We start from the raw sequence: 27,514 nt of genomic DNA on the forward strand, positions 1-27,514 counted from the left end.
GATGCTTACTGAGTCATGTCCTAGGGCTGGCGTTTCAGCCCTGAAGGACCTTACACTCTAGAGCGTAAGACACGTAATGCACAGCTCAGCAAATGAAGATCTGATTTCAGCTGGTGATCAGTGTGTGGGGAAAGACCCAACAGAGAAGGTGATAGAGGACAGGGGACTTTGTATTTTAGATCAGAGGTCGGGGAGGGTTGCTCAGTGGAGATGACATTTGAGCAGAGACATGAATAAGACGAGGGAGCAAGCCCTGCAGAGATCTGTGTTCCCGGCAGAGGGAAAAAGCATGTTCAAAGGCCCTGAGGCAGGAATGTGTTTGTCCTGATTGAGGACTCAGAATGCCAGTTTGATCAGGTCTGTGAGCAAGGGGGAAAGTCTTAGGCAGTGAGGTCAGGGAGTACGAGTCAGATGAAGTGGGATTTTATAGGCTGTGATAACGGATTTGGATTTTAAGTATCATGAGAAACTCTTGGAGAATTTAGAGCCAGGAAGTGATTATTATTTCCCAGGTTTGCAATCCCAGCTACTCTACACATTCTTTGTGACTTTGGGCAAGTTATTTATCTACTTAATGCCTCACTTTCTACACCTGTTAATTGGAGAGAATCATGATAATAATAATACTTCAAAAAGTTAGTATGAGGATTAATATTCCTAACTAGTGGAGTATTAAATAGTGCCTGGCACCTGGGAATCCCTCAATAAATACCGGCTGTGATGTCGACCCTCTGTCCCCTATGGTGGATGTTCATTCTGCTCCTGGGTGAACTTCTCTCTTTCTCTTCCTACCAGCCCCCGGGCCTGCAGCCTCAGAGGAGTGAGAGCAGGCTTGTCCACACCGCAGACCTGGGATGAGAGCCCTGGGTGTGGGGCTCCTGGCTGCTCTGTCAAATGTTTCTAGAAAGCCAGAGGGTTTTGTTTCTTTCCTCTTTCCCTTTCCTTTTCTTCTTTTCCAAACTGGGAGTCAGGGAGAAAGTGTAAAAAGCCTAGAAATCTCCCCTTCCTAGCATTCAGGATTCATGTTCAAATAAATTAGCTTCTGAAGGGCAAGGAGATGGGGAAGTCCTTTGTTCTTCTGTGGATGTGGCCCTAGGCTTTGGGCTTCTGTGCCCCGTCCCACTGGCTCCTGTTTTCAGTGTTGGTTCTTCACACCATCTCCCCAGCACCCTGTCCCTTTCCTTTAGCTGCAGCTTGTCCCCAAGTTGACTGAAATTGTCAGGTAGGGGTCGCTCTGTCGCTGGCAGCTCCAGGGTCTGCCCCCAGCGTGGCTGAAAGCCAGAGTCTGCTTTCTGCCAGGGCCCCGGGACCAGACTGTGACGTTTCTGCTGTTCCCCTTCCAGTTGGGACATAAGGGGAGTTCCCGTTGCTGAGAAACCTGGGGCTCCCACCCGAGCCGAGATGGGGCAGGGGAATAGTCTGCGCGTCAGGGAAGCTCTCCTCCCCTGCGTCACGGTTCCAAGAAGGACCATGCCTGCCGGACGTCGCAGCACTGTTTCAGCAGCTCCAGTGACAGCGGCACTGCTTCCTCTTTCTGATCTGCCACCTCTTCTGCAAATGTCTTAGGGCAATTTCTCATAAATACTTTTTTTCTCTCTTCTTTTAAATTTTAATTTTGTTGGAGTATAGTTGATTTACAATGTTGTGTTAGTTTCAGGTGTACAGCAAAGTGATTCAGTTATACATATTCACATATTCATTCTTTTTTTTAGATTCTTTTCTCATATAGGTGATCCCAGAATACTGAGTAGAGTTCCCTGTGCTATACAGTAGGTCCCTGTTGGTTATCTAGCGTATATAGTAGTGTGTGTGTTCATCCCAAGCTCCTGATTTATCCCTCTCCCCCTGACATTTCCCCTTTGGTAACCATAAGTTTGTTTTCGATATCTGTAAGTCTGATTCTGTGTTGTAAACAAGTTCATTTGTTTCATTTTTACAAAATTTGATTCCACATATGAGTGATAGCATATGACATTTGTCTTTGTCTGACTTACTTCACTTAGTATGATAATCTCTAGGTCCATCCATGTTATTGCAAATGGCATTATTTCATTCTTTTTTATGGCTGAATAGTATTCCGTTGTATATATGAACCACATCATCTTTATCCATTCCTCTGTCGATGAACACTTAGGTTGCTTCCATGTCTTGGCTGTTGTAAATAGTGCTGCAGTGAACATTGGGGTGCGTGTATCCTTTCAGATGATGGTTTTCTCCAGATAGATGCCCAGGAGTGGGATGGCTGGATCATATGGTAGTTCTATTTTTAGTTTTGAATTATATTAATAACGTTTCATTCAGGGGTATTACAGATTTAAGAATCCCATCTTTATCCAGTTGCTTAGCCTAAGCTGTGCTGTAAGAATGAAAAAGCACAGATTTTTCAAATAAGCATTTAACCGTAAAGCATGGCCAGGGGAAGTGTGGCCTGATGCCAGTGTTATGAGGGTTTTGGCCCTCAACTTGAAATTGGCTGAGTTTGGGGCCAGTGTAGGTCCAAGATATTATGATGGAGTAAGTCAGAGTTTTATAAATACATATAAGGCTAAACAAACTGCCCACACTCAGACCACACCAACTCCAGACGATACCTGCCCTTTTGCCCTGTGAGCATCTGGTTGTTGTAAAGCTCTTTAGTTGGTGAAAGTTGCAGCTGCCTTTCTCCATCTTAACGTTGACTTTAGAACTGCCATGTTCCGGGAGGGCTCTCCCACAGCTGCGTGCAAAATCCTCTGTGAGCTTTACAAAAATAAGGACTCCGGGCTCACTCGGGAGATTCCTGCTCAGCAGGGATGAGGTCAGATCCAGGAATTTGTAATTAAATTTGTAATTAAAACAAAGAACCCCCTAGCTCTGGTCCCAGAAGTGGAAGGCAGGCCCCCTCAGAGGCGGCACCGGGGCTGCCGTGCCCAGAAAGAAGAGAAGCGGGGGCGGGAGGGCGGTGAGGAGAGAGGATAAAATCCCGGACTTGACCCAGCGCCACCCACGCAAGCTCCACCGTGACGTGCACGTCCACTGGGGGACTCTGCTCTTCGCTGTTGACGTGTCTCCTTAGGCCTTGACTACTACCGCTTTATAGTGAGGCTGGAAATCAGGTAGATCCTCTCTCTGCATTTCCATATACAACTTAGAATCAGCTTGTGAATTTCTACCAAAAAAAATCCCCCAGTGACGCTGATGCTTGGGTTGGCCTCTCCGGGATTCAGTGACATCGAATGAGTCTCCGTCCCACATGAGCTGCCCCCGATGTCAACAGGAGCGGCCGGAGCCGTCTCTCTGTGTCAGTGTTCTCTAGGTTGTACTTTTCAGAAATGTCGGCCTGTTTCCCCTGTTGAGGCTGATTCCACCAGCTTCTGTGTGATCACGTCTGGACTCCTTTCTCGGCTGGGCCAGTGGGCTCTGTCCTCTAGAGGAAGAGTCGGTCCGGGCCCTTCTGTGATGGAACCACGGCGCCCCTTGGACGAGCTTGAATGCTTTTCCTCTTCATTCCAACCAAAGCCCAAAGCAGCATTTCGACTGCCATTTGCTCAGAGTAGGACCGTTCCTGCGAACGCATGGTTTCCCTTCCTCTGTTGTCAGGGGAGCAGTGCAGGGTTTCTGTGGGTTGTCTCCCCAGTCCTGAGAGTCCTTCACATGCCTCCACGGCCTGTCTTCCCTCAGCCTTTCTGCAGGGAGACCAGCAAGCGTCTCCTCGGAAGCCCCTGCCTCGTGCCCGCCCTGTGCCCGTCAGTGAGAGCACCAGAGTCCCGCAGAACCTCCCGCTGAGCCTCGCGTTTCTCAGGCGCTTCCCAAGAACTGAGCTTTGCCGGGCAGTGTGGCCCTCCGTCCACTTGGCCTGCTGTGTGTCAGCATGTGGCTCGGTTTTTTTTAAGTCATAAGTCTTGGGAATTCTGTGGAAGTCCAGTCGTTAGGACTCCACGCTGTCACTGCTGAGGGCGCAGGTTCAGTCCCTGGTCAAGGACCTAAGGTCCTGCAAGCTGTGCGGCGTGGCCAAGAAAGAAAGAAAGAAAGAAAATATGAAGTCATAAGCCTTGATTGACCTCGTTAAAATAGTCCCCCGGAGTTGCAGGGTTCGGTCAGCAGACACACCCTTGGGAGGCCAGGCAGCTCAGCTTCCCCCCAACTGGGAATTGCCCTTGACGTTTGCACAGTGTTTGACAGTCAGGGACGCGCCCCTGCACCCATCACTTCATCTGACTGGCACCGATTCCGCCTGCTTGTCAGGAGTCTTTGCCGGTTTAGCCCGACTGATGGCTGAGCTGATCACTCAGGAGGTTTCTGTGGCTTTCCCTCAGCCACACCACCAACAAGACTCACGTCCAAGGCCCGTGTCTGTCCCCACATCCCTGCTCTGTGACAAGATACCACCAAGTGGCCAGGCACAGCCACGGGGCCGGAACTTGGGCGATTTAGCTGCCACTCTGCAGGGTTGTGTGGCGGCTGCAGGAGGAGCCAGGCCACCCAGGCTCCTGAGAGCGGAGGAAGGCATGTCAGTCTCGTGGACTGTTGCGGATTTCCTTAGGCAGGTCTTTGTCTTAGCAAGGTTGAAATTGGCTTTTAATAAGAACTTTAATGGAGAGGGAGTGGCCTTTCCTACATGGGGTCAGGTCCATCCTTGGTAAGGCTGTAGCCCTGCCCATCCCGCACACAGTGGCACAAGGCCACACTGTGGCATCAGGACCAACGCCTTGGGGCAAGTTCTGGAACCAGAGCAAGCACACGTATGGCTGATCATTCCTCGCACGTGAAACATGGGCAGCAACACTTGGCTCTTACGAGGAACTCAGTACAAATGGTCACTCTCTGGATTAGAAACATATGTTCGCTTTGGAAAGACGAGAGTCATCTTTCCAGAGTGAGCAACATGCTGTCCAACCTTTGTTACAACCATGTAATAAATGTGTCCTTTAGAAACACCACGTGACGCACTGGGCTGAGCCCGTGCTGGGGGCCAGGGCTGGGGAGCAGCCTGGGGCCAGGGCCGCTTTCTCATGACCGTCTTTGCTGTGATGTGAGTGGTGTTCTGGAGCTGCCTGTCCTGCGCAGCGTGCTGGACGGACTCCCCACGGAGATTGGCGGAGGATAGTTGGCCCAAGCAGGTTGTTCATTTGTTTCCCCCTGCCTTCCACTTGCTACGACAAGCCTGGGTGTTGAGGGAGTGATGAACGTAAAAGAGAACCATCACTGACTTTAGGTACTGGCATTGCCCTTATAGGACCCCAGAACGAATATCGTTGGCAAAATTAGGGTGCCTCATTTAATGGTTGGCAGGAGTGAGGGTGCAGCCCATGGTACCTGCTGTACTTCCAGCCTTCCTTCATTCACCAAATACTTAGATGTCTCAATGTCACGTGCCAGGCCCTGGGGATAAAAGATCATTAAAATGTGTCCTCAAGCGCTCATCATCTAGCAAGAAAGGAGAGATGAAAAAAACCTGAAAAGACCCCTGAGAGGCCAAAGTGGTTCATGGTTCGGAGACAGGATGTTCAAGCCCTACTGGGCAGATTCATGCCAGCTTCATGAGGAGCGGGTATCTGAACCGGGACTGCAGGGAGAGGTGTGTTTCGGTGAGGGCACCTGAAGAGGCATTTTAGGGAGTGCGAACAGCAAAGCACAAAGGCAGGGATGCTCAGATGAGAGCCGGGCGCCAGTGGGCGTACTGAAGGTGGCAGGAGGTGATGGAGCAGGGGGTGGGGACACGGATGACAGGAGATTCTGTTGGATTTTATGAGCCGTGGAGGACAACCGGAGATTTCTGAGCAGGGAAGATGACTAGGACGCGTGCTAAGAGTATTCTGAGAAAGATGTGGAGGAAGGACCCAAAGAACGATTCAAAATTAGAATCAGCTGGACTTAGCCCAGATCGGGGTGTGTGTGATAAGCGAGAGCACCTGGACTGGGTGATGGGGCAAGCGACAGACAGGGGGCTTCAGAGAAAGAGGGCTGATTTAAAGGGTTTGGGGGGGATAGGTACCAAAATAAGGACCCAGTTGACGGGCTTGTACTTGGCTATTTTTAGGTGCTTTGTCAACTGTAATTCATTGAGGGTTGTAGGACTGAGGAAAAGTACTTGTTTTTAAATTTTGGGTGGAGACACATAAACATGGGCTAAAGGGAAGGAGCTGGTGGGGTGGAAGGAAAGAGATGGAGGAGAGAGGAGTGATGCTGGAGGAGCATCTCCAGCAGAGAAGGGAGGTGGGGCGAGGGCAGGAGCCTGTGCCCCTGGGAGGGAGGCCAGCTTGTGAGCCTGGAAACAGCGTGAGGAGGGAGGGGAGACAGACAGGGAAGGACCTGAGCTTGGACTGGAGGGAAAGGAGTTTAGAAACAGGCCCTGGGTGTCTTCCATAATTATGTCTTATAAAAATGAAATAGTTCTGAGAAGTTCATAATGAAAACCAGCTTTCCTGCCCCCTTTTCCCTGTTACCCTTCTGGCCACGTGCCACTTTCAGCTGTTTTCTCCCCCTGATGTTTACCATCAATTTATTAGCTTTAGATATCTCTATATGGGTATTATTTGACATTATATATATTACTTATCAGCTGTAGACATTAGCCTATTAGGCTCTCTCGTGTCTCCCCCTGCTTCCCCTCCTCCCAGCTCCCAGTGGAGTTATGCCACAAAAATCACGTCAGTATTTATGCTCTGAGGAGCTAAACAGCTCAGTAATGGCCAGATATGATCACGTTGCTTTTCGTTTTGCTTTCCTCTGAATTAGTAGTGGTGCTGCATTATTATTTGCTAGATTTTACATATTGTTTTGGATTCTTCTCACTCTCTGACACCCTCTCAATACCATAAAAATTATCAGATCATTTGTCAGTTCCATTTTTTAAATCAGTGACCTCTCTCCGGGAGTTCTCTCTTCCTGACCCAGTCTGGACTGCTTATTCTCTGGACTTGCTCTAAGGCTTTCAATCTGAAACTTCCTTCACTACCATCCTAGAAATTTCTTGAACCTCTCTCCTGTCTTAGACCCTTTCCTTTACTCTGCGTTTCTTTCTTTCATGGTTTACTCTCTTGTTTCAGTGGAGTACATTTTCCAATAGCTTTCTAAGAAAGGGTGCTCGACAGTTTTGCTTGTTTCTTTGTCTTTAAATAGTGCATGCCTGGAAATGTCTTTATTCTAGTTTCACAACTGGCAGATATTTTAGCTGGGTATAGAATTCAAGGTTAGCAATGATATTCCCTCAAAATTTGAAGGTGTTCTTTTGTCTTCTGGTTTCCAGTACTGTTGTTGAGAAGCCTGGTGATGACCTTCTGATTTGAGGTCACTTTTTAGTTTCCCCTGACAGTTTGTGTGGTCTTCTCTTTATCCTCAGTGTTCTGAATATGCTTTGGTTTGGGTCTTTCATTTAATAATTGTGCTGGGATCTTTCTTAGTTCTGAGAAATTGTGTATTTGAGTTTCTCCTTACTACCTCATCATCCCTACACCCGTTTTTCTGATCTTTCTTTTCGGGAAAGACTTCTGGGTTGGAAAGAGTCTAATTTTCCTATGGTTTCTCTCCTACTGTCCATTATTTTCTCTCCCTGGTCTACCTTCTGAAAGAGCACCTTGATTTTATCTACCAACTGTTTCATTGAATTTTCTTATTTTGGCAAGTATATTTTTAATCAGCAAAGACTCATCTTTATCCTCTGGTTAGGCCTCTCTTAATACCAATCTATTCTTATACTTTGGATGCGGTGTCTTCTGTTTCTGAGATTATTTGTTTTTGTTTAAAGCAGGCGCAGCGTTTATTAGAAGCACAGTACGTGTGGGAGAGCACGCAATGAAGCGGTTTATTTAGTGCAGAAGCTAAAGTTACACACTTGGAGAAGCCTGTGGGCGTCCTTGCTAGTGAGGAGCATGCCTTATTACATGTTTATTTTCTTGTATTATCTCTTTAAGGTTCCTTTTTGTTCACTGGTTTCCTTTCTCACTCTTGTCCTTCACTGTGGCTGGTGGTGTCCCCATGTCGGGAATTGCTCTGCCTCAGTTTCTATGCCCAGCTCAACTCTTCCCACCAGAGTCCTGAAGAGAATTAAGGCCTGATGCCTTTCCACTGTATGGTGTGAATTAACTTATCTTCAGTGCATCTAGAATGGTATTAGTTCTGTACCATCCATGGGGGGAATTAAAAAGTGATCACTTCATTCAAATCATTTTCCTTAGGGATTAATCCTCTCATGGAGTACTGGGTGGGAAAGGCTATTTGAGAAATAGTCTCCCTTTGGGGCTGGAGGTGGGCTAGCAACCTGTGAGTGGAGGGGGAGCATGGGTTCGATCTGCCATAATTACCTTTGTGAGTTTTAAAACAAAACTAGGCAGTGGGGCACAATGCAGTTACTGATTTTGCTTGGTCATAATTTTGTAGCCTTGGAAGCTGGGCCATTGCAGGCATAATACAGATTGAGGAGGTGGGTGGGGTTTGGCTTTTGAGGATGGTATTGTGACCAATCCTGGTTATTTTTAGATGTCTTACAGGCCTTCAGGAAGGGCTTCCTGGAAGGTTAGTTCCAGGAATGTATTCATAGGAGGAAAGGGTGGCAGCTTCCCGCTTGTGTCATAGCGCCATCCCAAGAGGGCAGGGAAATGTGAATCACGACTTTTCTGCAGTGGAAATTCCCTCAGTTGGTGATCTTAAGGCTGTGGTGAGAGGTGGGGGGCACTGCCGCGCCTTTGGGAGCTGTGCCTGCTGCAGAGGCAGCCCGAGCTCCCTGACACCTGCCTGGGTCCCGTGATGTCTGCACCCAGCAGGTCCTCGGCTTGTGAGGCTGTCCACTGCGACCGTGAGACTAGCTTGTTTGAGAGAATGCAAGGCCGTGGGTGGCAGCAGGCAGGCAGATACCCCTGTGGTATCACCATGTAGTGAAATCAGGGAGGTTCGGGTGCTGTTTTGGAGAGTACGACCATCATGAAGAAAGAGGGTGAAGGTCCCCCTCCCCTGGGCAGGGGGTCCAGGCAGGCTGTCCCCACTCTGTGGTGGCTGCTCTTGTGTCTGCTGGTGGGCCCAGCCCAGGGACCCCGCAGAGGCCACAGGCCAGCCCCCCAAGCACACACCTTCCAGGGAGCCATGCCCACGGAAGTCTCACAGAGGGGCCTGTGGTCGAGCAGTCAAGTCTGAGGTTTTGAACCCTGTGTATTTCTTTCCAAATGCTCAGCGGAGGAGCCCTCAGCAGCACCCCAGCCTCTGCCCCAAGGGAAGGCCCCGCACCCGGCAGAGGCCCCCACCAAGCCATCTGCTCCAGCGCTGACTCCTCCACCGCCGTCCAAGGACCCTGGACAGCAGCCGTACATAGGCCAGCAGCCTGTCCTGCCCAAGAGACGCCCCCGGCCACTGCCCCCGCTGCTGCGGCCAGGCTGGACGGGGCTGCCCTTCTTGCCTGGCTCCACCGGGGTCATTATGGAGACTGGAGAGGCCGGGCCCCCGGGCAGGATGGGCATGTCGGGGCGAGGACTGCCCCGGGGCGTGGACGGCCAGACTGGGCAGCGGCCCATCCCCAGGGCCGAAGGCTACGCGGGAGCACCAGGTAAGGGTCCCCCGCTGTGGGGCCATCTGAGCTACGGAAGGTGAGGATGCACAGAGGGGGCAGCCTGAGCCCCAGGGGGCTGCTGCAGGGTCTCTGCGGGTCATGGGTGCAGCCTTCAGGGTACAAGGTCCAAAACTTGGCTCTCCAAAGGTTCTGTGGTACTCTGGGGATAGTACATCATACTTAGAGATAGATTTGTGCCATGGGCTGTAATACCTGGACCATGGACCACACAGGCAGCTCCTTGATCTCCCTAGCAGGAAGTGTACTGGGGAAACCAAGAGGATACCGGGAGCTTGCGTAGCCACAAAGATGAGCACACATCAAAGTGGGTAGGCTGGAAGGTTCTGGCTCCAACCCCAGCTATGTCATTGTAAGGCTTAGCTCTGACAACGGCAAAGGGAAGATAATAATAGGACTTCAGAGAGTTATTGTGAGGATGGAGAAAAGCCTAGGTCAGTGCTTGGCCAGTTAAGTGCTTCATGTGAGTTGGAAGGTCAGCACCGTGGTGGTGGAGGAGGTGAAGGCAGGTGGGAGAAGGAAAAGGGAGCATTTATGGGACACCCACTGCATGCCAGGGGCTGAACTAGGGGCTGGCTCTACAGCTTTCCCTACAGCACCGTGAAGTTGATATTCTACTGACAGGTGAGGAAGCTGAGGCTCTGGGCTATTGCATATAAACACGTGACGTTGCTTGGGGTAGTTCACGTCAGCTGTCACAGGATAGTACCAGCCAGTCGCCTCAGAGTTCAACCAAGCTGCCGGTTGGAGGCACTCAGCCACAGGCAAGGACAGCCTGCCTGAAGCACCGTGCCTGCTGGGCAGGTGGGGTCACTGCCGTTCCTTCTCAGCCACCCCAAGCTCCAGTGATCCCAGCTCGCTGAGGCAGGTGTGGGGACTTTTCTCAGATGACAGTTTTCCTTCTGTTCCACGTATCTTGGATGCTTACATTCTTTTGGGCAATTTGTTCATTTGTACGTCTGTCCTTCCTTCCACGCATCCATACGACAAACACTGCATCCAGTCTACCTGGGGGCAAAGCTAGTGAACAGTCCCTGCTCCTGGAGGGCAAGCGTGGGAGTGGACATGTCAGTCTGTAGCCTGCTCGCTGGCTTGGGCCCCCAGGCTCCAGTCCATCTTCTTCCTATTCCCCCAGCCAGTTCGTCCTCAGGGCTGTCTTCTCTGTGCAGGCAGCTGGGAGTGGGTGCTCTTAATGTCTACTTACACAGTGTGAGGAACAGGCAGAAAAGGAGGGGCTCAGGAAAATGAGGTGCGCTATTAGGGCTTTGACACTGCATCTGCGTTTTGTTTTTCAGGGTATCCCAAGTCACCGCCTGTAGCCTCCCCAGGTACGTTAGCCAGGACGGGAGGCCGAGGCGGGTGGTCCTGGGCAGCCCCTGTCGTTCCCCCCCCCCCCCCGGCGGGTCCTGTCTCCTCCCTCTGGGCGATTAGCACGGGTGCAGCCCTCCCCGGCTCACTTGCTCGCGTGTGCACGAACACAAACGCGTGTGCATGCACCGCCCCCACCCCCCGCCGCATAGCATCACGCATGCGCAAAGCCCCCGCCTCGCGTGTGCGCGCGCAGCCTCCCAGCTCTCATCTCAGAAGCGCTCACACAGAAGCACCTTGTGGGGCCTCAGCGCCCCACCCCAGACATCATGCACAAGGCCCACGCATGCGCGAAGCCTCCCATCTCACGCAGCGGCCAACGCAATCCACGCATGCGCACTCCCACCAACTGCCTGCCCCTCTGAAAAGGGCACTGTCGGGCCCAGGGTGTGAGGAGGGGGTGTGCCCACTTTGAGGCGAAATGCAAGGCCCAGGCTGCCCCTCGGGACGGCGCGCAGGCCTCGACCCGGGGCCTGACTGAAGGCGCATCCTCTCTCCGCCCAGGGGTGCCGGCGCCGTCTCTGGTGTCCTTCTCTGCGGGGCTCACCCGGAAGCCTTTCCCCAGCGATGCGGGCGTCGTCCTCTTTAACAAAGTGCTGGTGAACGACGGGGACGTGTACGACCCCAGCACCGGTGAGTCCGCCCGCACACACGGCCGCTCGGGAGGCCTCTCCCAGCCGGGAGGCTGCGAGGAAGGTCCCTCCCCGCTGCCACGACAGGTGCGCCCACGCCGCCGCCTGCGGGATTCCTGGTTTCTGAGCCCCAAGTGGGTCAGCAGCAGTGCGGGGCGCCTGCTCTGGGGCAGAACCGCTCGCCCTGACGGGGGTTCGGTCCATGTGGTCCCCAGCCCCCGAGAACAGCGGGGACGGGAGGCCACCCCGGTGCCTGGGCTGCTGTCCTCGGGGCCGCGGGCATCGCGCCTGCGGGAGGAGAGCCAGGACCCCCTGGTCCGCCGCTGTCCCCCCGCCCACAGGCACCAGCGGACCTGGGTGTCACGTGCTGCTGTGGCCGGGGCTCTGTGTGGCCCCTGGGAGGGAATCGGCTCTCTGCGGGCAGAGATGTGAGTTGCCGCCCTGGCCCCGGGTTTCAGGAGCACGGGCCTCGGGTTTTAGCAAGCATCAGAGTGAATGAACTGCAGAGCGTAGAAAAACGGGGCTCCTGGCCTCCAGGCCCATGGGCGTGAAGCTTGGCCTCACACCCTGGTTTTAACGGGCTTGGAGGCGGGGGAGTGAGAAGGCTGCTTCACTTTGTGCTCAAGTTAGGCTTCCCCTGGGGCCCTCACTCCACGCAGTCTCGGCTATGGGGACAGCTTGTCCACGCCGACAGGCCAGGTGCTCTCGGCACACAGGGACCGTGACCTACATTTCTCTCCTGTTCCCAGGATGCCCATGCTCTCTCCAGCAGGTCTTCAGTAAAGGGAGTTCTGCGTGACCCTGAGCAGACGCTGGCCATGTGCCCGGAGTGCTGGGGTCCGTCTGTCCCCAGGCTCTAAATTTACTGAGAAGAGCTGGGCAAGGGAGCTGGGCGGCCTGGCACATTTCAGGGCAGGTTAAAGACTCAGGCCCCTTAGATTCCTTCTCAGCCCGTGGTCAGTGGCCCATGTCCGGCCCCCTTCCCGGAGCCCTTGGGCAGGGGCCACTCCTGCCAGCACTGGGTCTGGCTGTGGGCCCATGTGCCGCTGCTTTGCAAATGGGCAACATTTGCGAACCTTATCCCCCACTTCCGACCAGCCCTTCCCCTGCCTTCCCAGCCCCAGAGCGTGTGTCTAAATACCAGCTCGCTTCCGGCTGCGCGTGGATGCCAGCTGGGTACTGGTCCAGCAGGGAGCCTGGCTCTTCCACCGGAGGAGGGCTGGCTGTGGCTGCACCCCTGGCTCCGTGTCTCTTCTTCCTACATTAATGACCGACCTTGTGGGGAGTTTTTGGTCCTGCCTCCCCAGAAGGCAGCTAAGGCGTTCTGTGGCTATTGTGCCCGTGAGGTCGATTCTAAGTTGGCCTCGAGGTGCTTTCAGTGACAGAGAAAACTCCCCAGAGGCAGCCAGGACCGGCGGTGAGGGGGAACGGGCCAGTGTGCACAGTAAAGGGCCAGTTTTCCCTCAGGCTGCTGCTGGGTCTGCAGCGAGGACCAGGTCAGTGCAGAGAGCAGTGTGGGCCAAGGGGACTGTCACTGTCGTTGGGTGGGTTTAGTATGCAGAGGGGCTGCGCCCCTGAGTGCGCCTGCCTCCCGGGGGGAGGCTGAGCAGGACTTTGAGCCCAAACCCAGGCCACCCAGGGCAACCCCAGAGGCTGGTCTGCCTTCATCCGGGTTGTCAGCTGGTCGCAAAAGGCTGTGATGGCGTCACGTGAACACCGGTGTCCGCTTTCCTCCTACCAGGGGTCTTCACAGCTCCGTACGACGGGCGCTACCTGATCACGGCCACGCTCACCCCCGAGAGGGACACGTACGTGGAAGCTGTCCTTTCGGTCGCCAACGCCAGCGTGGCACAGCTGCACACGGCCGGCTACAAGAGAGAATTCCTGGAATACCACCGGCCCCAGGGGGCTGCGCACACTTGTGGGGGCCCGGGGGCGTTCCACCTTATCGTGCACTTGAAGGCAGGGGATGGCGTCAACATCGTGGTGACCGGGGGCAGGTTGGCTCACACAGACTTTGACGAAATGTACTCCACATTTAGTGGGGTTTTCTTATATCCTTTCCTGTCCCACCTCTGAGGTGGCCGGGCAAAGGAAGGGGAAAGAGTTGTAGGAACTCGGCAGCTTTAATGTATTCAGCGTGTGTGTGACTGGAGCACTGGTCTAGTTTCCTGCAGACACCCCACCACCTCCCCAGGTAAAGGCCAGGCCTGGCTGCCAAGGCAGCAAGGAGCAAACCACGGGCCAACGTGGCTCCGACGCCTAAGAGTCGGAAGCGCCCCTGCCTGCCCGCCGGCTCCTCCCCTGCGTCTCCCAGCTCCCACCTCTGGCTCTGCCGTGGCCCGCGCTCTCTCCGAGGGGCCTGTGCTGGGCCCACAGGGTGCTGACCGCGGAGGCTCCAACTGCTGCCCGGTGGGATCACGCCCTGCTGCTGAAGAAGGACGAGCCGCTGAGAGGAGGCAGAGCTGGCACCAGTGGCCAGGCTTTGCTGGAGCAGAGCTGTCGCCAGCTGCTTCTGTCTTCACGTACCCTGCATGTGGGAGAAGAGTTTAAGCACTGAAGTGGCGCGTGCCACCACAGACCTAGGGTGGACAGTGGGCTGTCCCAGGTTTGGCTCGCCACCCCTCCCCCCCCCACCCTGGGTTTGCCTGGCTGAGAGGGACACGAGAGAGACTGTCATGTGGCTTGTTGGGCTCCTTGAATGACATGTACGACTTAAGTGCAAAGACAGGGAGTGTCAATAAAAATGTAAAACACTTCCAGTTCAGTCTGGTGCCTTCTGGATTGAGAGTTGCTGCCGAAAAGCAAACTACAGTAAATGACTTCAATGGCTGCAGAAAGTAAGCTTGAGTCAATTCATCTCAACCATGCAACTGTTATCCCTCAGCATGCACGCCGTGCACTTGGGGGCTGTTCTTGGCTTGTAAAGACAGACAGACTAGATGTGCTTGGAGGTCAGAGTCCCCATGTGAGCCCCACAGCTGAAAAGGGGGCTCCTCCAGGGGGCGCTGGACATTCACATTGAACCCGCAGCTGCCCAGCTCGCAGCAGATGCAGCTGTAAGGACTCCTGAGCTCCCAGGCAACAAGAGGCCCAACACAAAACCGACCACACTGAACACCGAGGTCATCTGAGGAAAGCAGGACTCCTCCCGTGGAGAGCACGCTCTGTTCCCAGGAAGCCCAGGCCCCTCACTCCTCTACGGGCAGCCACACCAAACCCTTAGCTCCGCGTGGTCTTTGCTAATCAGGTTGGTAAAACCTGTTGGCCAACCAAGTGCCACTGGGGCTCCCCAGAGCCCCAGGGAAAGATGTGGACAATAGAAACAAGTTTCCTTGGCCGACATCAAGCCACCAAGGTTCTCTTATGCTGTAAGAATGTTTTTTCCAGGACTGCTTGCAAATGAGAGCCCAGGGCGGCCAGTGGACAGAGAGGCCGGCCTTCTCCCTCACCCCCTCCACCAGCTAGGGCGAAGGGGCCAAGAACGGAAGGCGGGGCCTCTCTGTCCGCAGCATGGGGGTGGGCCAGCACGCTTGTCCCATCTCTACAGCTGGGGAATTGGCTAGCAGTGGCTTCCTAGAAATGACTCATGGGAAAAACCCCACTGCAGTGGAGCATTTTCAGGAAAACCCAGTGGGCACACGCTTCTGCCCTCTCCACCTCACACCCCCTTTAAAGACCTTACCTGGTGCCAAAGGGGACAAATGTTCAATAGCCGGAAAGGCAGGGAGCAGACAGAAGGTAGAGAATTACTTTCCTCCACTCCACAGTCGGTGCTTAGAGCAGTAAGTGAAACACCCCCTCTGCCGGTGCATCCTGACTCATTTATTGACAACGAAGAAGTTCCGCTCTCTATCCACGACTGCAGCAGGTCCTGCGTTGACTTCAATGGGATGAAAGCTGGACCGTGGTTCACAGGAGTCAGTGTCTGTAGAAGGGAAAGGCTGTCCTCTTGCACAGAGAGAAGCAATCTGGGCTGAGCTCAGGCTGGGAGGCTCGGAGCAGCTCCTCCAGACGTCAGTGGCCTGGCGCTGTGAGCCTGGGAGTGAGACGTGTGGACCAGGCCCCTGGACTCCAATCAGGCACAAGGTTACAACTTCTGAAACAAGGGGTTGCTGAGAAGGTCAGGGCGCCCCCCCCCACCCCGGCCCAGAGAAGCAGAGACAGGACCGGGACGTTCTGCCCCCACATCTAACATCAGCAAATGGCCTCACACTTAAATGGTGAAAAACAACGAAAGAAGACCAGCGGTAAAGACCGCAAATCAGTGCACACCTCATTTGACGTCACTCCCGTGTTAGTGCATTAACCTTTCTCAGTGACCCTATCATCTTATTTCTCACAATTTGCAGTTTGAAAGGAAAGACGTATTTGTGATCAGAGACATGTGAAACGTGGCTTTACACGCATCCACACCCACTTCCTAAACATCCACGCGCGCTGTCCCCGTCCCATCCCATCAACGGGAAAGGACAGCGCAGAGTCTGGTGGCGCAGCAGGGGCCGTGGTGGAGACGGGCTCTCGGCACTCCCCGGCTCCTGCCCAAGCGCCGGCGGCCAGTTCCAGTTCCTGATCGTGAACCTCCCTGTCTGAGCTCTTCCCTCCTCTCGCGGAGCACACCACACAGAGCCGCGGCTCCCCCCTCCCCCCCACCCCCCACCTCTCGCCCAGCCCACTCTGTTGCTTCGAGTGGCCAACAAGCACAAAGCGGCAGCTTCCCCGCGTGGAGGCAGGCGCACTCTCCAGCGGCTAGTGAGAGCCCGCAGGCTCAGTGTGTGCTGAGCCGTCTGGGGGATAAAGATACGCGAATAACATAACACGGGGGATGTGGTTTTTGATCCAAGACCACTTTGACTCTCCTAACAGCTGATGAAAACATCAGGACGGCTAAGTAGTATTCACCCAGAGGAAGGGTTTAATGCAAGGCGCTCAGGGGACCCCTGAAGGGCCGAGGGGCTGGGGAAGCAGCCTGGAGGGTGCCAGGGAGACTCCCCTAGAAATCACATATGTATGAATGGGTCACTGCCTGGCAGAACCTACAAAGCAAGAGAGGTTAGCTCCTGTGGGTGTAGCCTCACTCTGGAGTCAGGTTTTATAAACACAAGCACCAAAAAAGAAGTCCTTTCTATACACAAATGTAAGTGTCAGCAAAGATCAAAATGCTAATTTATGGAAATTATCGATTTCTGGCAAGAGTTTAGAGAAGAGGATTTAATGTCCTCTGAAGGAGAGAGTCAGATGCATTCAGTTTACGTTCGTTTATTGTTGTAACATTTTGTTTTGAACATCAAACACTGCACCAAAATGAGCCATTTATCTTAAGACAGTTGTCTTCGCCATAAACTAAGTACTGAACTGATGTTTACAATTTCTGACAACTTAAAAAACTTGTTAGTGGCACTGCTGTGCCTAATAATCAAATATGTCATCACAGACTGAACGTAATGATTAAATTAAAAGAGCAAAGTTTTCCCTTCCCTTTCTTACCTTTAAAACAAACCAAAAAAAGTAGTTTTCACCTGGAAAGAGCACTTACTTTAAACAAAAACTCAATCTTCAACCAGTTTCATTAAACCCAGCATTCTCTAAAACAGAGGAAGACAAGGCTTCCCAGAGTAACTATGATGATACTTGAAAAGATGATAAAATTCCCTGGGAGAGTCTGTTTTCACCAACTTGCAAAACCTGAGAGTTTACTCTCTGCCCATTTCTTCGGTCTTGCCTGCAGCTTCAAGGACACCCTCCAGAAGGGCCACGTGCGGCCAAAGGCACGCGTACTTTCCGGATGGTGAGCTGGCTCTTGTTCCTAGACTGTCAACAGCTTTCATTTCATGACATCACACTAGTAAGCTTTTTCTTTTTCCAGCTGAAAACTATGCAGATGTTTTAAAGCACTTTAAAGCACAGCAAACACGATACGGACACGCGGGCCAAGTCTGCATGCTCTGGGCCCACGCGCGCACTCCGTAAGCCCTGTAGAGATGCAGATGTCAACACTAGAGCCATACAAGCTTCAGCACGCGGACACCAAGGCAGATACTCAAGTCGGGTTGGACTGGAAAGAGGGAAAGGGGCCACGGCCATTTCACCAGTGGAGCAGCGGAGAGAGCGATTAGAAGAGCCCAGTCCACCTCGCGCCCCCCCCCCCGCCCGTGACGTTGCCCGTCCCCGAAAGCAGCGAGAGGCTGCTGCTCCTTCATTAGCTCCCATCAGAAGGGTCTGTGTACAAACACACTCGAGGGCATCTCTCTTTCACAGAAAGAACAAATGTCATTTGTACCAAATGGCAATGGATTTTCAGCACAAACTTAATACTTTCTTAACACTATAGTAATAGTAATCATCTACTTTCAGCAAAAGGGACTCCTTTAAATAAGGAAAAAGACTCAGGTTAATTAGCATATGTACCCACTGGATCAATCTGCGGTGACAAAATGATAAAGTCTAGTGCTGATGGCCCCCAGGCAGAGGGGTCAGCCACCCTCAGTGCAGGGCCGGGAGACCTGGGTTCCCAGGTTCGACCCTCTAAGATGCCCCTGTGTCCAGAGAGAAGAGCTTATCGAGAAAAAGAAAGTGTCTAGTCAGAAACTCCTTAAAGGACAGCCAACAAAAGACTACAGAAGGTGCGTTATCAAGATTTCCGTACCGCACATAGCAAAGCCCTACGAAGCTCAGGGTAACTGCCTAAAGCAAACGTGGGGCGACAGGCCGATGGCATCTATGAGATGAAGTAACTGCAGGGCCACCGTACAAGGAATTGATTTCACTAACTGGGCAGAACTTCATACAAGCACAACCTATTTTCCCTGACCTACTGTACATAAATAAATTCTTTAAATGATGAGTCCTTGAGCTATTTACGGCGGGACGGTTTGCACCGGAGGAAGCGTGTGTGGCTCCGCCAGCCTCTGCCACTGAGAGCTGCGTTCCGGGGACTGTGCCATCGTCCCTGCACCCAACAGCACTGGGAAACACGGCTCAACCGAGTCAGGGACGTTCAACTCTCCAATCTGGAAAATAACCGCCCCCATTTCCCCAGCTCTAGATCAGCTATTATTTCGGTGGAGCAAACTACAAGGAAGAGTGCCCCTGCCAGACCAGCACAGGGAAAGCACAGGTGGGAAAGGAAACCGTGGGGGCCGGGGGCCGGGCCTGCACTGCTCTGCAGCGTTCCCATCGGGCGCCCGCCCTCCGCTCTGGAACCTGCCCACTGCTCTCTCACCCAACGCAGGGCTGTGTGTGGGCCCTGCTGCTCTCAGGAGAGCTCCTGTCTAATAGTTTTCTCGATTCTAACACCAAGGGGACCGTCCACACCCAGCCTCACCTCTGCAGGCTCGTGCTCACAGCTCTGCAGAGGCTTGTGGACAGAACCCCCCTTCTCTGGGGCGGCCTGCTCGGGTCCGACAAGAGCTCATCACAACCAGGCTGGGAAACTGGGCTGCAGGCAGGGGGACGGAGAAAGGACCCTTCCCAGGACCCGTCACAAGTGCTCACCTGCATTTCCAAGGCCTCCCTAAGAACAGAGCTGTTCCTTGCTGTTTAACCAACTCCTGCTGCTAGGAAGGCTCTTACGGGCATCACATACATCCTGCAAGACCTGCTCCTTCCTGCCAGTCCGAGACACGACACCTCAGTTCAGGTCCCCACCGTGGAAGAGTCACAGGGGAGAAGGCAATGATATAAGGACCTTATGTTCCCCCGAAGCCCGCGTTTGTCACCCCGGGGGCCCGAGCAAGCGTCCCGTTTCCGTGGAGCAGGGAGGGAGGAGCCACAGAAGAAACGTGCACAGGCGGTTTGGACCGACATCACCACTGGACCCTGATCCCCTGAAGAAGGCCCTCCTTTTGAGAGAAACACTTTCAACTGCCCAGTGGAAATTAGAACACTTTACTTTGTGCAACATTTTGGTCCACTCTTAGCTTCTTTTTTCTTCTTTTTAAATCAGGCAATTAAAGGAGCACCCAGCACACAACACAGAGCGTGTGGGAGGACAGGCCAGTGAAAAGAGCCCAGGCCTCCGGCCTCAGGCCCGAGCTCCCCTCGCGGCTCCGGCCGCGGCACCGAACAGCAGCCCCTCAGGGCCCGGGAGGGGGAAGCGGGAAGGCGGTTCCAGCCCCAGCAGCTTTCCCGTCCCTGCTGGTGCCCGACTGTCAGCACGTCTTGTCCCACACCTGTGGCTGGGAGGGGACCCCATGTCCTCTGTCCAGCAGAAGGGCTGGTCACCTTCCCTTGCTGCGTGGCGAGTGACGGAGGGCCTCCCGCTGGAGGTGCGGCCTCAGGCCAGGTCGTCCAGGTCCACCTCAGGGATCGGGTCTCGCCAGTAGCAGAAGGAGCTGAACTCCGGGCACGGAAAGGCGGAATTCTGTTCCTTGTTGAGAAGTGGGAACACGTGTTCCACGAGCTCGCTCAGTCTGTGATACCTGGCAGAAGGAAGTGGGGAAGAAGCACAGCAACTGTTATTCATCAGTTGATCTGGGAGCACAGACTGTAGGTTGTACAGCCAGTTACTCAGATTCCACAGATGGGAAGGATCCCAGACAGGCCTCCTTCTCAGGGCACTGCCACCCTCCTCAAAGTCTAGGCCCCTCAGCACCCCCCCCCCAACAGCTACGGCAGAGGAGAAGACACCCCAGCAGAGAGGAAAGCCTGCAGAGGCAGGTGCAGTTCTGATCCTTGGCCCCTGGCTGCGGGGCTCCAGGCTGAGGGGTGGGAACGCACTTACGATGACTTGTTTCCTTTGGTCCTCTCTTGTATCAGCTCACCCTTGGGGTTCACGGTGAAGATCCTGCAGTCTGGAACTCCAACTTGTGTGTAAGCGTAGACATCCTGCAGCAGAATACATGGGGCAGGGTGGTTACAGAGAGAAGAAATAAGGAGATGGTCCTGCGGTTCCTGGGAGCCAGAAAATCGCCTCGACGGGAGACTGTGTGCGGAAATCACGTGAAGCTGGTGCGGCGCAGCTCTGCCACCGGAGCCGAGCTTTCGACACACACAAACTCAAGAGCGGAGCCACCGCAGAGGGCGCTCGGGAAGCCAGAAAACTTGGGCGCCACGGAGACGCCAGGGGCCTCGGAGCAGCAGATGGGAAGCGGTAATCAAGGGGGGCCCTCGAGACCTGGTTCTGGGGTGAATCCAAGACTCGGCTTAGAATCACTCAGAACATGGGTCGGAACTGCTTGAGGAAATGGAATGGAAGCCACAGAGACAGAGGGTGTGCCCTTTGTCACACACCTACATTCTGGGGCACATCTCCACCGACAGGCCCTTCCTGACCGCTGGAGAAAATTTACAGCAGATATCAGCAGAACAGACATTCACTGTGCCTATACAACTGGTCTGAGAACTAACACAGGGCTATACCCTAAAAGTACACTCCTCTGAGTTTCACACACCACATCCAAGTGTGTAGCCCAGAAGACACACTTACGTTTGGACGGTTTCCAAAGGCCGCATAGAAGGGCTGCTTAGACGGGGCAAAGAGATTCCTGATATCATTTAGACACTCAATTTTGAACTTCTCTGGTTTCTTTTCTATTACTTCCCTAGGAGAAGAAAATACAAATATAATCACCAAATCCAAAACGGTAGCTTTCCTTGGTATGTGGTCCTAAAGAGACTTTACAGTGCTCACAACCAACCAGTTTTTTAATCCTTCATAACCGGTATCTTTCTCCTTCTTTGCCAACCTGACTTCTCAACCGTGTCTGACACAGACCAGGTGAGCTATGTGTGAGTTAGAACAATACGGAACCAAGATGCAGAAGCTCTCGTCAGGCCCCCGTGTGCGCGCAGGTGCACGCACACGCACGCATACGCACACAGAGGCACCTGTGGAAGGCGGAGAACAGGCTGCTGGGGGACAGCATCAGGGGGCCGCGGGGCAGGATCGTGCCCTTGTCGTTGACCCAGTGCAGGTAGCCGCGGGTCATGTCGGCCATGCCGATGGCGCGGGCGGAGCAGTACAGGAACTTGTAGCCATTCCTGAAAGAGAGCGCGTCCTGTTTAGCCCGTGTGCTTTGGCTAAAGGGGGGAAAATGCGTTCTTCTTTTTAAAGGTCCAAATAAAGTTCCTCTCGTTTACTATGAAAATCAAATTCTTAAATTTAATAGAAAAAATTGTTAGGATTATAAAGATCTCACCATTCCATCAAAAACGCCATGGGTGGAAAATGGAGGTATGTGCAACTAGGGATTACGCTAAATTTACAAGTAATGATACAGCTTCAGCATCTGGTCCATGGAAGCCAAATTACCAAACAGACAAAGATTTGAGGTTATCTTTAAACAATCTGCTATAGATGAAAGATACAAAGGATTTCACTTATATAGGCAATTTCCAGAATGCAAATCATTCCATAAAACAAGGAGCAAAGCTTTACCTGGGTAACTGACATACTCATAATTTTCATATTATGACATTTTCAACTTGTGCTTAAGACACTGTAATTCTGCAGATCAACTTAACTCATAGGTATTGGGATCCCACAAAGGCCAAGGCACTATTTTCTCACAAAAAAAGTACTCTGACAGAGAGGGCCCCATGGTAAATTGATTATCCCATGCATGCATTACCTACTTAAAGCAATACAATTAAAAATACTCAAAAAACCAAACCTGAAAATTGGCTCTCCTGTTAAATTACAGCTAAAACCCCCAAGTACAGCTATGATTATAGACACAGGCAGTGCCTACAACCCACAGCCCTGTGAAAACAAGATGACAAGGTTAACATGCGTAACAACGCATACCATGCCGGGCACAGAGCTCCTGTCCCACAGATGGCGGCTCACACTTTCCCCTGCGTGAGGCTCTAGGAAGGGGTGGGAAAGGAGGGCGGGAATAGCTGGCGCATGAACAAGATTTCTGTGGACTGGCTGATGAACACTCTTTTTCTAGCTTTTTCAAGCAAAATTCTAGCTCACCAGACACGTGGGTCGGGATACCTACTCATTGATGGAATGGTAGAGCTTTGCGATACCCTGATGAGTCCAGTCTTTACCCAGCTGTGGAAGGATCTGTCCTAAAGCATCAGACCTAAGAGGGCAGAAACAGAAAAAGGTATCAGGAACCAAGCATATAAAGCCAAGTGTTTACCTATTTAGGTAAATACGAGCTGCCAGCAGCTGCCGGATGGGGGAGAGGTGGAGGGACAATGCCCAACGGCGGTTTCCTTGGCCTGTGCACAGGAGACAAGGACCCCACCGGGGTCCAGGGTTGCATAAGAGCAATCAGACATGAGGGGATTGACCACCACACATCCTGTTTTTCTCCTCCCTAATCTCAACAGCTGCTTCTTCCCCCCGATACCAGAATCTGGAGACCAAATAACTAAATCCTCCCGAAGTTATCATTAATATTTTTTTTTTTGGCTGCGCTGCATGGCTTGCGGGATCTCAGTTCCCCAACCAGGGACTGAACCTGGGCCACCGCACTCGTAACCACTGGGCCTCCAGGGAATTCCCCAAGTGTCATTTTTGACGTTACGTCTGTACGGTCCCACCTATTTCCTCCCTCCATAAGATGACTCTGTGGGGACTGCACTCAGGACATCTCAGTGTGTACAGTTTAAAAACTCTCCTGATGGTGGCTGGTTGCCCAGGTGAGGGACCCCCCCCCACCACCACCACACACTGAGCTGGGCCCCCTTCCCTGTCACCCCAAGGCTCCTGCTTACTTGGTTATCGTCCCGTCGATGTCAGAAATGATGACCTTGTCGTTCCAGTCCCACAGGTAAATGGTCCCCGCACAGCGGCAGGTGCCTTGATACTGGGTTGTAATGCTAAACACGACGTCATTTGGGCCGTCTTGGAGCTTCAGTTTTGCCTTTTATAAAAAGTATAAGAATAAAAATCAGAGTTTTGAAAATTAATAGCACATCACTTTGATGGAATTACATGCAACAATTAAGTCACACTTTCCAGGAATACGTGGTCAGAGAAACTGCTTATGATACAATGTTACGTGAAAAAGGATCCCAGCCTCTTAAATATATAAATGTGTGTGTGTGAACACAGAAAGAACGGACGGAAATACACAAGACATAGTAACTATTTAAAAAGAAAAAAAAAGCTAAGAAAATCAGGGGAAAACACAGTTTTGGAACAGAATCTGAACATTCCCCAAACCAGCAGCAGCGTTTTGGGATCCCAGCTCAGGGAGGATGGCTCACACGAGCCACTGCCTGAACCATGTGTTAGGTGCCAGGCACTCTTCTGATCACAACCTGCCCCGCCCCCCGCCAACCTTTTCCTCTGTACCCGGGACTGCCCTGGAGCACAGCAGGACAATTTCATATTGAAAATGGGTGGAAGTCAGGGAGTGGGAAATAAAAAGGAAGGGGGAAACTGCATCTAAGTAAGAAAATGTCATTTCCCTATGGTTGTGGCTCCTAAAAGACAGTGTGTGGCCCAGTGCTGGGCTAGACGTATAAGATTCATCCTGGAGGGGGCTTCCCTGGTGGCACAGTGGTTGAGAATCTGCCTGCCAATGCAGGGGACACGGGTTCAAGCCCTGGTCTGGGAAGATCCCACATGCCGTGGAGCAACTAGGCCCGTGAGCCACAACTAACTGAGCCTGTGCGTCTGGAGCCTATGCTCCGCAACAAGAGAGGCTGTGACAGTGAGAGGCCCGCGCACTGCGATGAAGAGTGGCCCCCGAAAAAAAAAAAAAAAGAGTGGCCCCCGCTTGCCCCAACTAGAGAAAGCCCTCGCACAGAAACGAAGACCCAACACAGCCAAAAATTAATTAAAAAAGGAAAAAGAATGCAACACAATTCTTTAGAAAAACAAACAACAACAAAAAAAACATTCATCCTGGAAACAGGCTGAGAACACAGATGCCCTGGTTCACTCCCAGACACGGAGGTGGGAGGCCCGGGGGTGAAGGAGGAGGAAGCGTGCTGCAGGTCCTCAGGTGGTCCCAGTGTGAGGGACGCTGCTGTCCCGGACATAGGTGAGCATTTCCACGACCACACGCTGGGCCACGTGTGTAAGGCTTGGGGCCAGGCGGACAGGAGAGGAGACCCGTCGAGTTAAACAGTTACTGAGCTCACGTGACTTGGATCCACCCAGACCACATGCAACTCACGATCTGGTCTGAGGACAGACGAAGAGACTTCTTATAGGAGGTGGTGCTGCTGTGGCTCGGCGGCTCCGTAGGGATGGGGTCCACTTGGATGGATTCTTCCAGCTCCTGGGACCCCTCGTCACTCGATGAGTCTTCCTCAGCCGGCCTGTTCAACACAACCCCGTTACTGAAGAGGCAGCGTTTTACAGACGACAGCTTTTCATTTAGGATCAAGAAGAGAAAGAGATCCCAAATCCATTCTAGGAGGAGCCGTTCCCCAGACCCAGGGTACACACCTGCGTATTCCTCCTCCCTCTACAACTGGCCGGCGGTTACTCGCCCACTGTGACTGGCCATTTTCTGCTACAACCAGTGAATGCTACTAGGCCCGCTGATTCTTGTTGAAAAGGATGTGTATGTTTCTAAAGATACAAATCTTTAAAATCTTTCTTAGTGATTTAAGAAACTAACAAGATTTTATACAGTCCTTTCAAAAGAAGAGGGTAAAGAGCAGGAAGATAGACAAACCCAAGTGTTTAGAGAAAAGGGAAGAGAAAAGAACCTGATGGAGGAAGAAACAGGGTGGCAGAAACAAGAATGGGGTATGTCGTGGCACCAATCCACGGGGCAGCCAATCCACATGTCCAAGGCAGCTCTACTCCTTCCAAGAAATGAAAGGGACCCATGCCCAACTCAGATCCTGTTACATCTCCCCTGCTGTGCCTGACAGCCAGGGAGCAGGGCACCAGGGACAGCACACCTCACAATTCCGCAAGATCTGCTTCCCAAAGGCCTGCATTTCAGGGCATCCGAGTCCATGGCTCCAGGACAGGAGCAAGGTATTCAGGAAGCAGTGAGGAGTATATTTACTGTAAGCTGATGATATAGTCTACGCACACGCACACGCGCGCACACACCCCCCACACACACCCCCATGCTACACGGCACGGTTTGCGGAATCTTGGTTTCCTGACCAGGGACTGAACCTGGGGCCCCAGCAGTGAGAGTGCTGAGTCCTAACGCTGGACCGCCAGGGGAGTCCTGAAGCTGATGATATTTTTTAAAGAAAAGCGGAAGTTATCATCTGCTAACTGAGCAGCAGAAGGAAGCCACTGACTGTCATGCACGTCCACAGGACAAAGACATTTCTGACTAAGAATTAAACAAAACGGCCAACATCAGCTTGAATGCAGTGGCCGAGGCGGGGGAGCCTGGAGAGACCGGGGGCCCCCACCTGCCACTGGCTGGCTCCTTCGCGCTCGACGGCCGGTCGATGGGCGGCGGCACCTCCGATTTCCCTTCCTTGGCCTCTGGCAGCTGGAACGGCAAGATAACAATGACAATGTGCAGTTCTCCCCCTACGGACAAGCAGAAGTTCCTCAGTACAGTAGCTCTCTCCAGGAACGAGCAAAACCGCTTTCTGAATCCGCAACTTAAAAACGCTTAAGAAACAAACTTCCTCTAGTTTGAGCCAAAAGGACAGAAACCTGAGAGAAGTCATATGCTGTTTGTGCAAACAGCTGCCCCACACAGTCAGGGGCAGGGACTGTTGAGAGCGCACGAGCTCAGCCACACAGCGCAATAAAACTAGGTCCGCGGCAGGGAGGCTGGACCTGCAGAACAGAGGGGACTGATGCCCCTCCCGCCAGCGGGGGGAGGTGGCAAGCTCTGGCTTCCAGCCGGTGACGCGGCACAGTGGAAACGGCATCAGCTCTTGGGGCAGACTTAAGGTCACAGCCCAGCTCCAGCCCTCACCAGTTACGTGCCCTCGGTCGAGCTACGTCACCTCCTTGTGTTCCAGCTTCCTCACCTGTAAAACAGGGATCCAAACATCTACACTGCGGGGCTGTCGTAAAGGTGAGAGGTAATGCCGCATGGGAAGCACCTAGCATCAGCCCTGCCCACGTAACTGTTTAAACACGGTGACTACATTATTAAAAGAGCATTATGTGGCCCGACTTGTGCTTGGCAAAAAAGAAGATTCACTTCTTTTCAGCCCATGGAAAGGATCACCTCCAGCTCAGTTACCTGTTTGGTTATGCTCTCTCTCTTACGCCAAAACCACCAGCGACCAGATTTCTTTGGCATCTTATCTTTGACCCAGGACTCAACTGTGGCCTGAAAACAATCAACACAGGTGAGTCTAGCCATCTGTCAGTCACAAGGCACTCGACTCCTTTCAACCATTAATGTGCAGGATGGTGAGCAACGCTTTCCACACCTCCCAGACTTCTCTGAAAGATGGACAGTGTCCTCTTTTGTGGCAGTTCTGTGGTATGAGATTGGGTGGTCTGGCTACGTAGGAGCAGCCCTCTTAGGGGCTGGCAGGCAGCCTGCTCTCATTTCTCTACCCTTGGGAAACATGGTTCTCATGAGTTATGAGGACCAGCTAGGCTGATGATGTCGTCTTGGTGGACAGATGCAGAGCAAAGCTTCATGTTCTACATGTTTTAACCACCAGCTGAGTGAACCACACCGATGCCACGCTTCTGGCGGCCACATCAGCCTCTTCTTGCTGCTTCTTGCCATATTAACGGGAGGAAATGTTTTCACTTATCCTATATTTAACTAACAATCAGTAAAATCTCTCAACCTTCATATATCATCAGAAACCGGTATAAATATCTAGTAAAAATGGCAAAGATATGGCAGCCCAGGTAATTTCCTACACTTTGGGGTATGAGATAATTTGAGTGGTAATACTAATTTTAGAATATTAAATCAAACTGAACAGTACCCAGTTTAGAAATATGCACATCTGGATTTTTCGAAGCACTACATACTGTAGATACCTCTGAGGGGGGCAACAAACAGCGGAGGATCTCACCTTAGGTAAGCTCTTCTGGAAGACCTGCAGGCTGAGGATCATGGGAGCCGCCAACGCCCAGTTGTAGTAACTGTGAGAGTAAAACCGT

At 52.6% G+C, this 27,514-nt stretch overlaps 2 protein-coding genes across 6 annotated transcripts in view; one reads left to right on the forward strand and one right to left on the reverse strand.

Moving 5' to 3' along the window:
* Positions 1-14,297, forward strand: part of EMILIN2 (elastin microfibril interfacer 2) — a 51,084-nt gene extending 36,787 nt beyond the window's left edge. The window contains exons 5-8 of the mRNA XM_012535302.3: positions 9,146-9,514; positions 10,831-10,863; positions 11,408-11,536; positions 13,277-14,297. Coding sequence (XP_012390756.1) covers positions 9,146-9,514; positions 10,831-10,863; positions 11,408-11,536; positions 13,277-13,614 — 869 coding nt within the window. The 3' untranslated portion in view covers positions 13,615-14,297. The remainder of the gene's footprint in view (positions 1-9,145; positions 9,515-10,830; positions 10,864-11,407; positions 11,537-13,276) is intronic.
* A 2,481-nt stretch (positions 14,298-16,778) lies between these two features.
* Positions 16,779-27,514, reverse strand: part of LPIN2 (lipin 2) — a 105,344-nt gene continuing 94,608 nt past the window's right edge. For 4 of the 5 annotated variants that reach the window (XM_049698306.1, XM_033439346.2, XM_033439349.2 and 1 more), the window contains 10 exons: positions 27,427-27,496; positions 26,628-26,717; positions 25,834-25,916; positions 24,621-24,765; positions 23,209-23,357; positions 22,482-22,568; positions 21,364-21,516; positions 20,963-21,077; positions 20,258-20,361; positions 16,779-19,955 (listed from right to left, as the gene is read on the reverse strand). In XM_049698306.1, coding sequence (XP_049554263.1) covers positions 19,811-19,955; positions 20,258-20,361; positions 20,963-21,077; positions 21,364-21,516; positions 22,482-22,568; positions 23,209-23,357; positions 24,621-24,765; positions 25,834-25,916; positions 26,628-26,717; positions 27,427-27,496 — 1,141 coding nt within the window. In that variant the 3' untranslated portion in view covers positions 16,779-19,810. Of the gene's footprint in view, positions 19,956-20,257; positions 20,362-20,962; positions 21,078-21,353; positions 21,517-22,481; positions 22,569-23,208; positions 23,358-24,620; positions 24,766-25,833; positions 25,917-26,627; positions 26,718-27,426; positions 27,497-27,514 lie in introns of those variants that run through there. The other variant, XR_004486569.2, reaches the window with a different exon arrangement.

This window comes from Orcinus orca, chromosome 15, assembly GCF_937001465.1.
Source record: "Orcinus orca chromosome 15, mOrcOrc1.1, whole genome shotgun sequence".
In the NCBI taxonomy this organism is placed as follows: Eukaryota; Metazoa; Chordata; class Mammalia; order Artiodactyla; family Delphinidae; genus Orcinus; species Orcinus orca.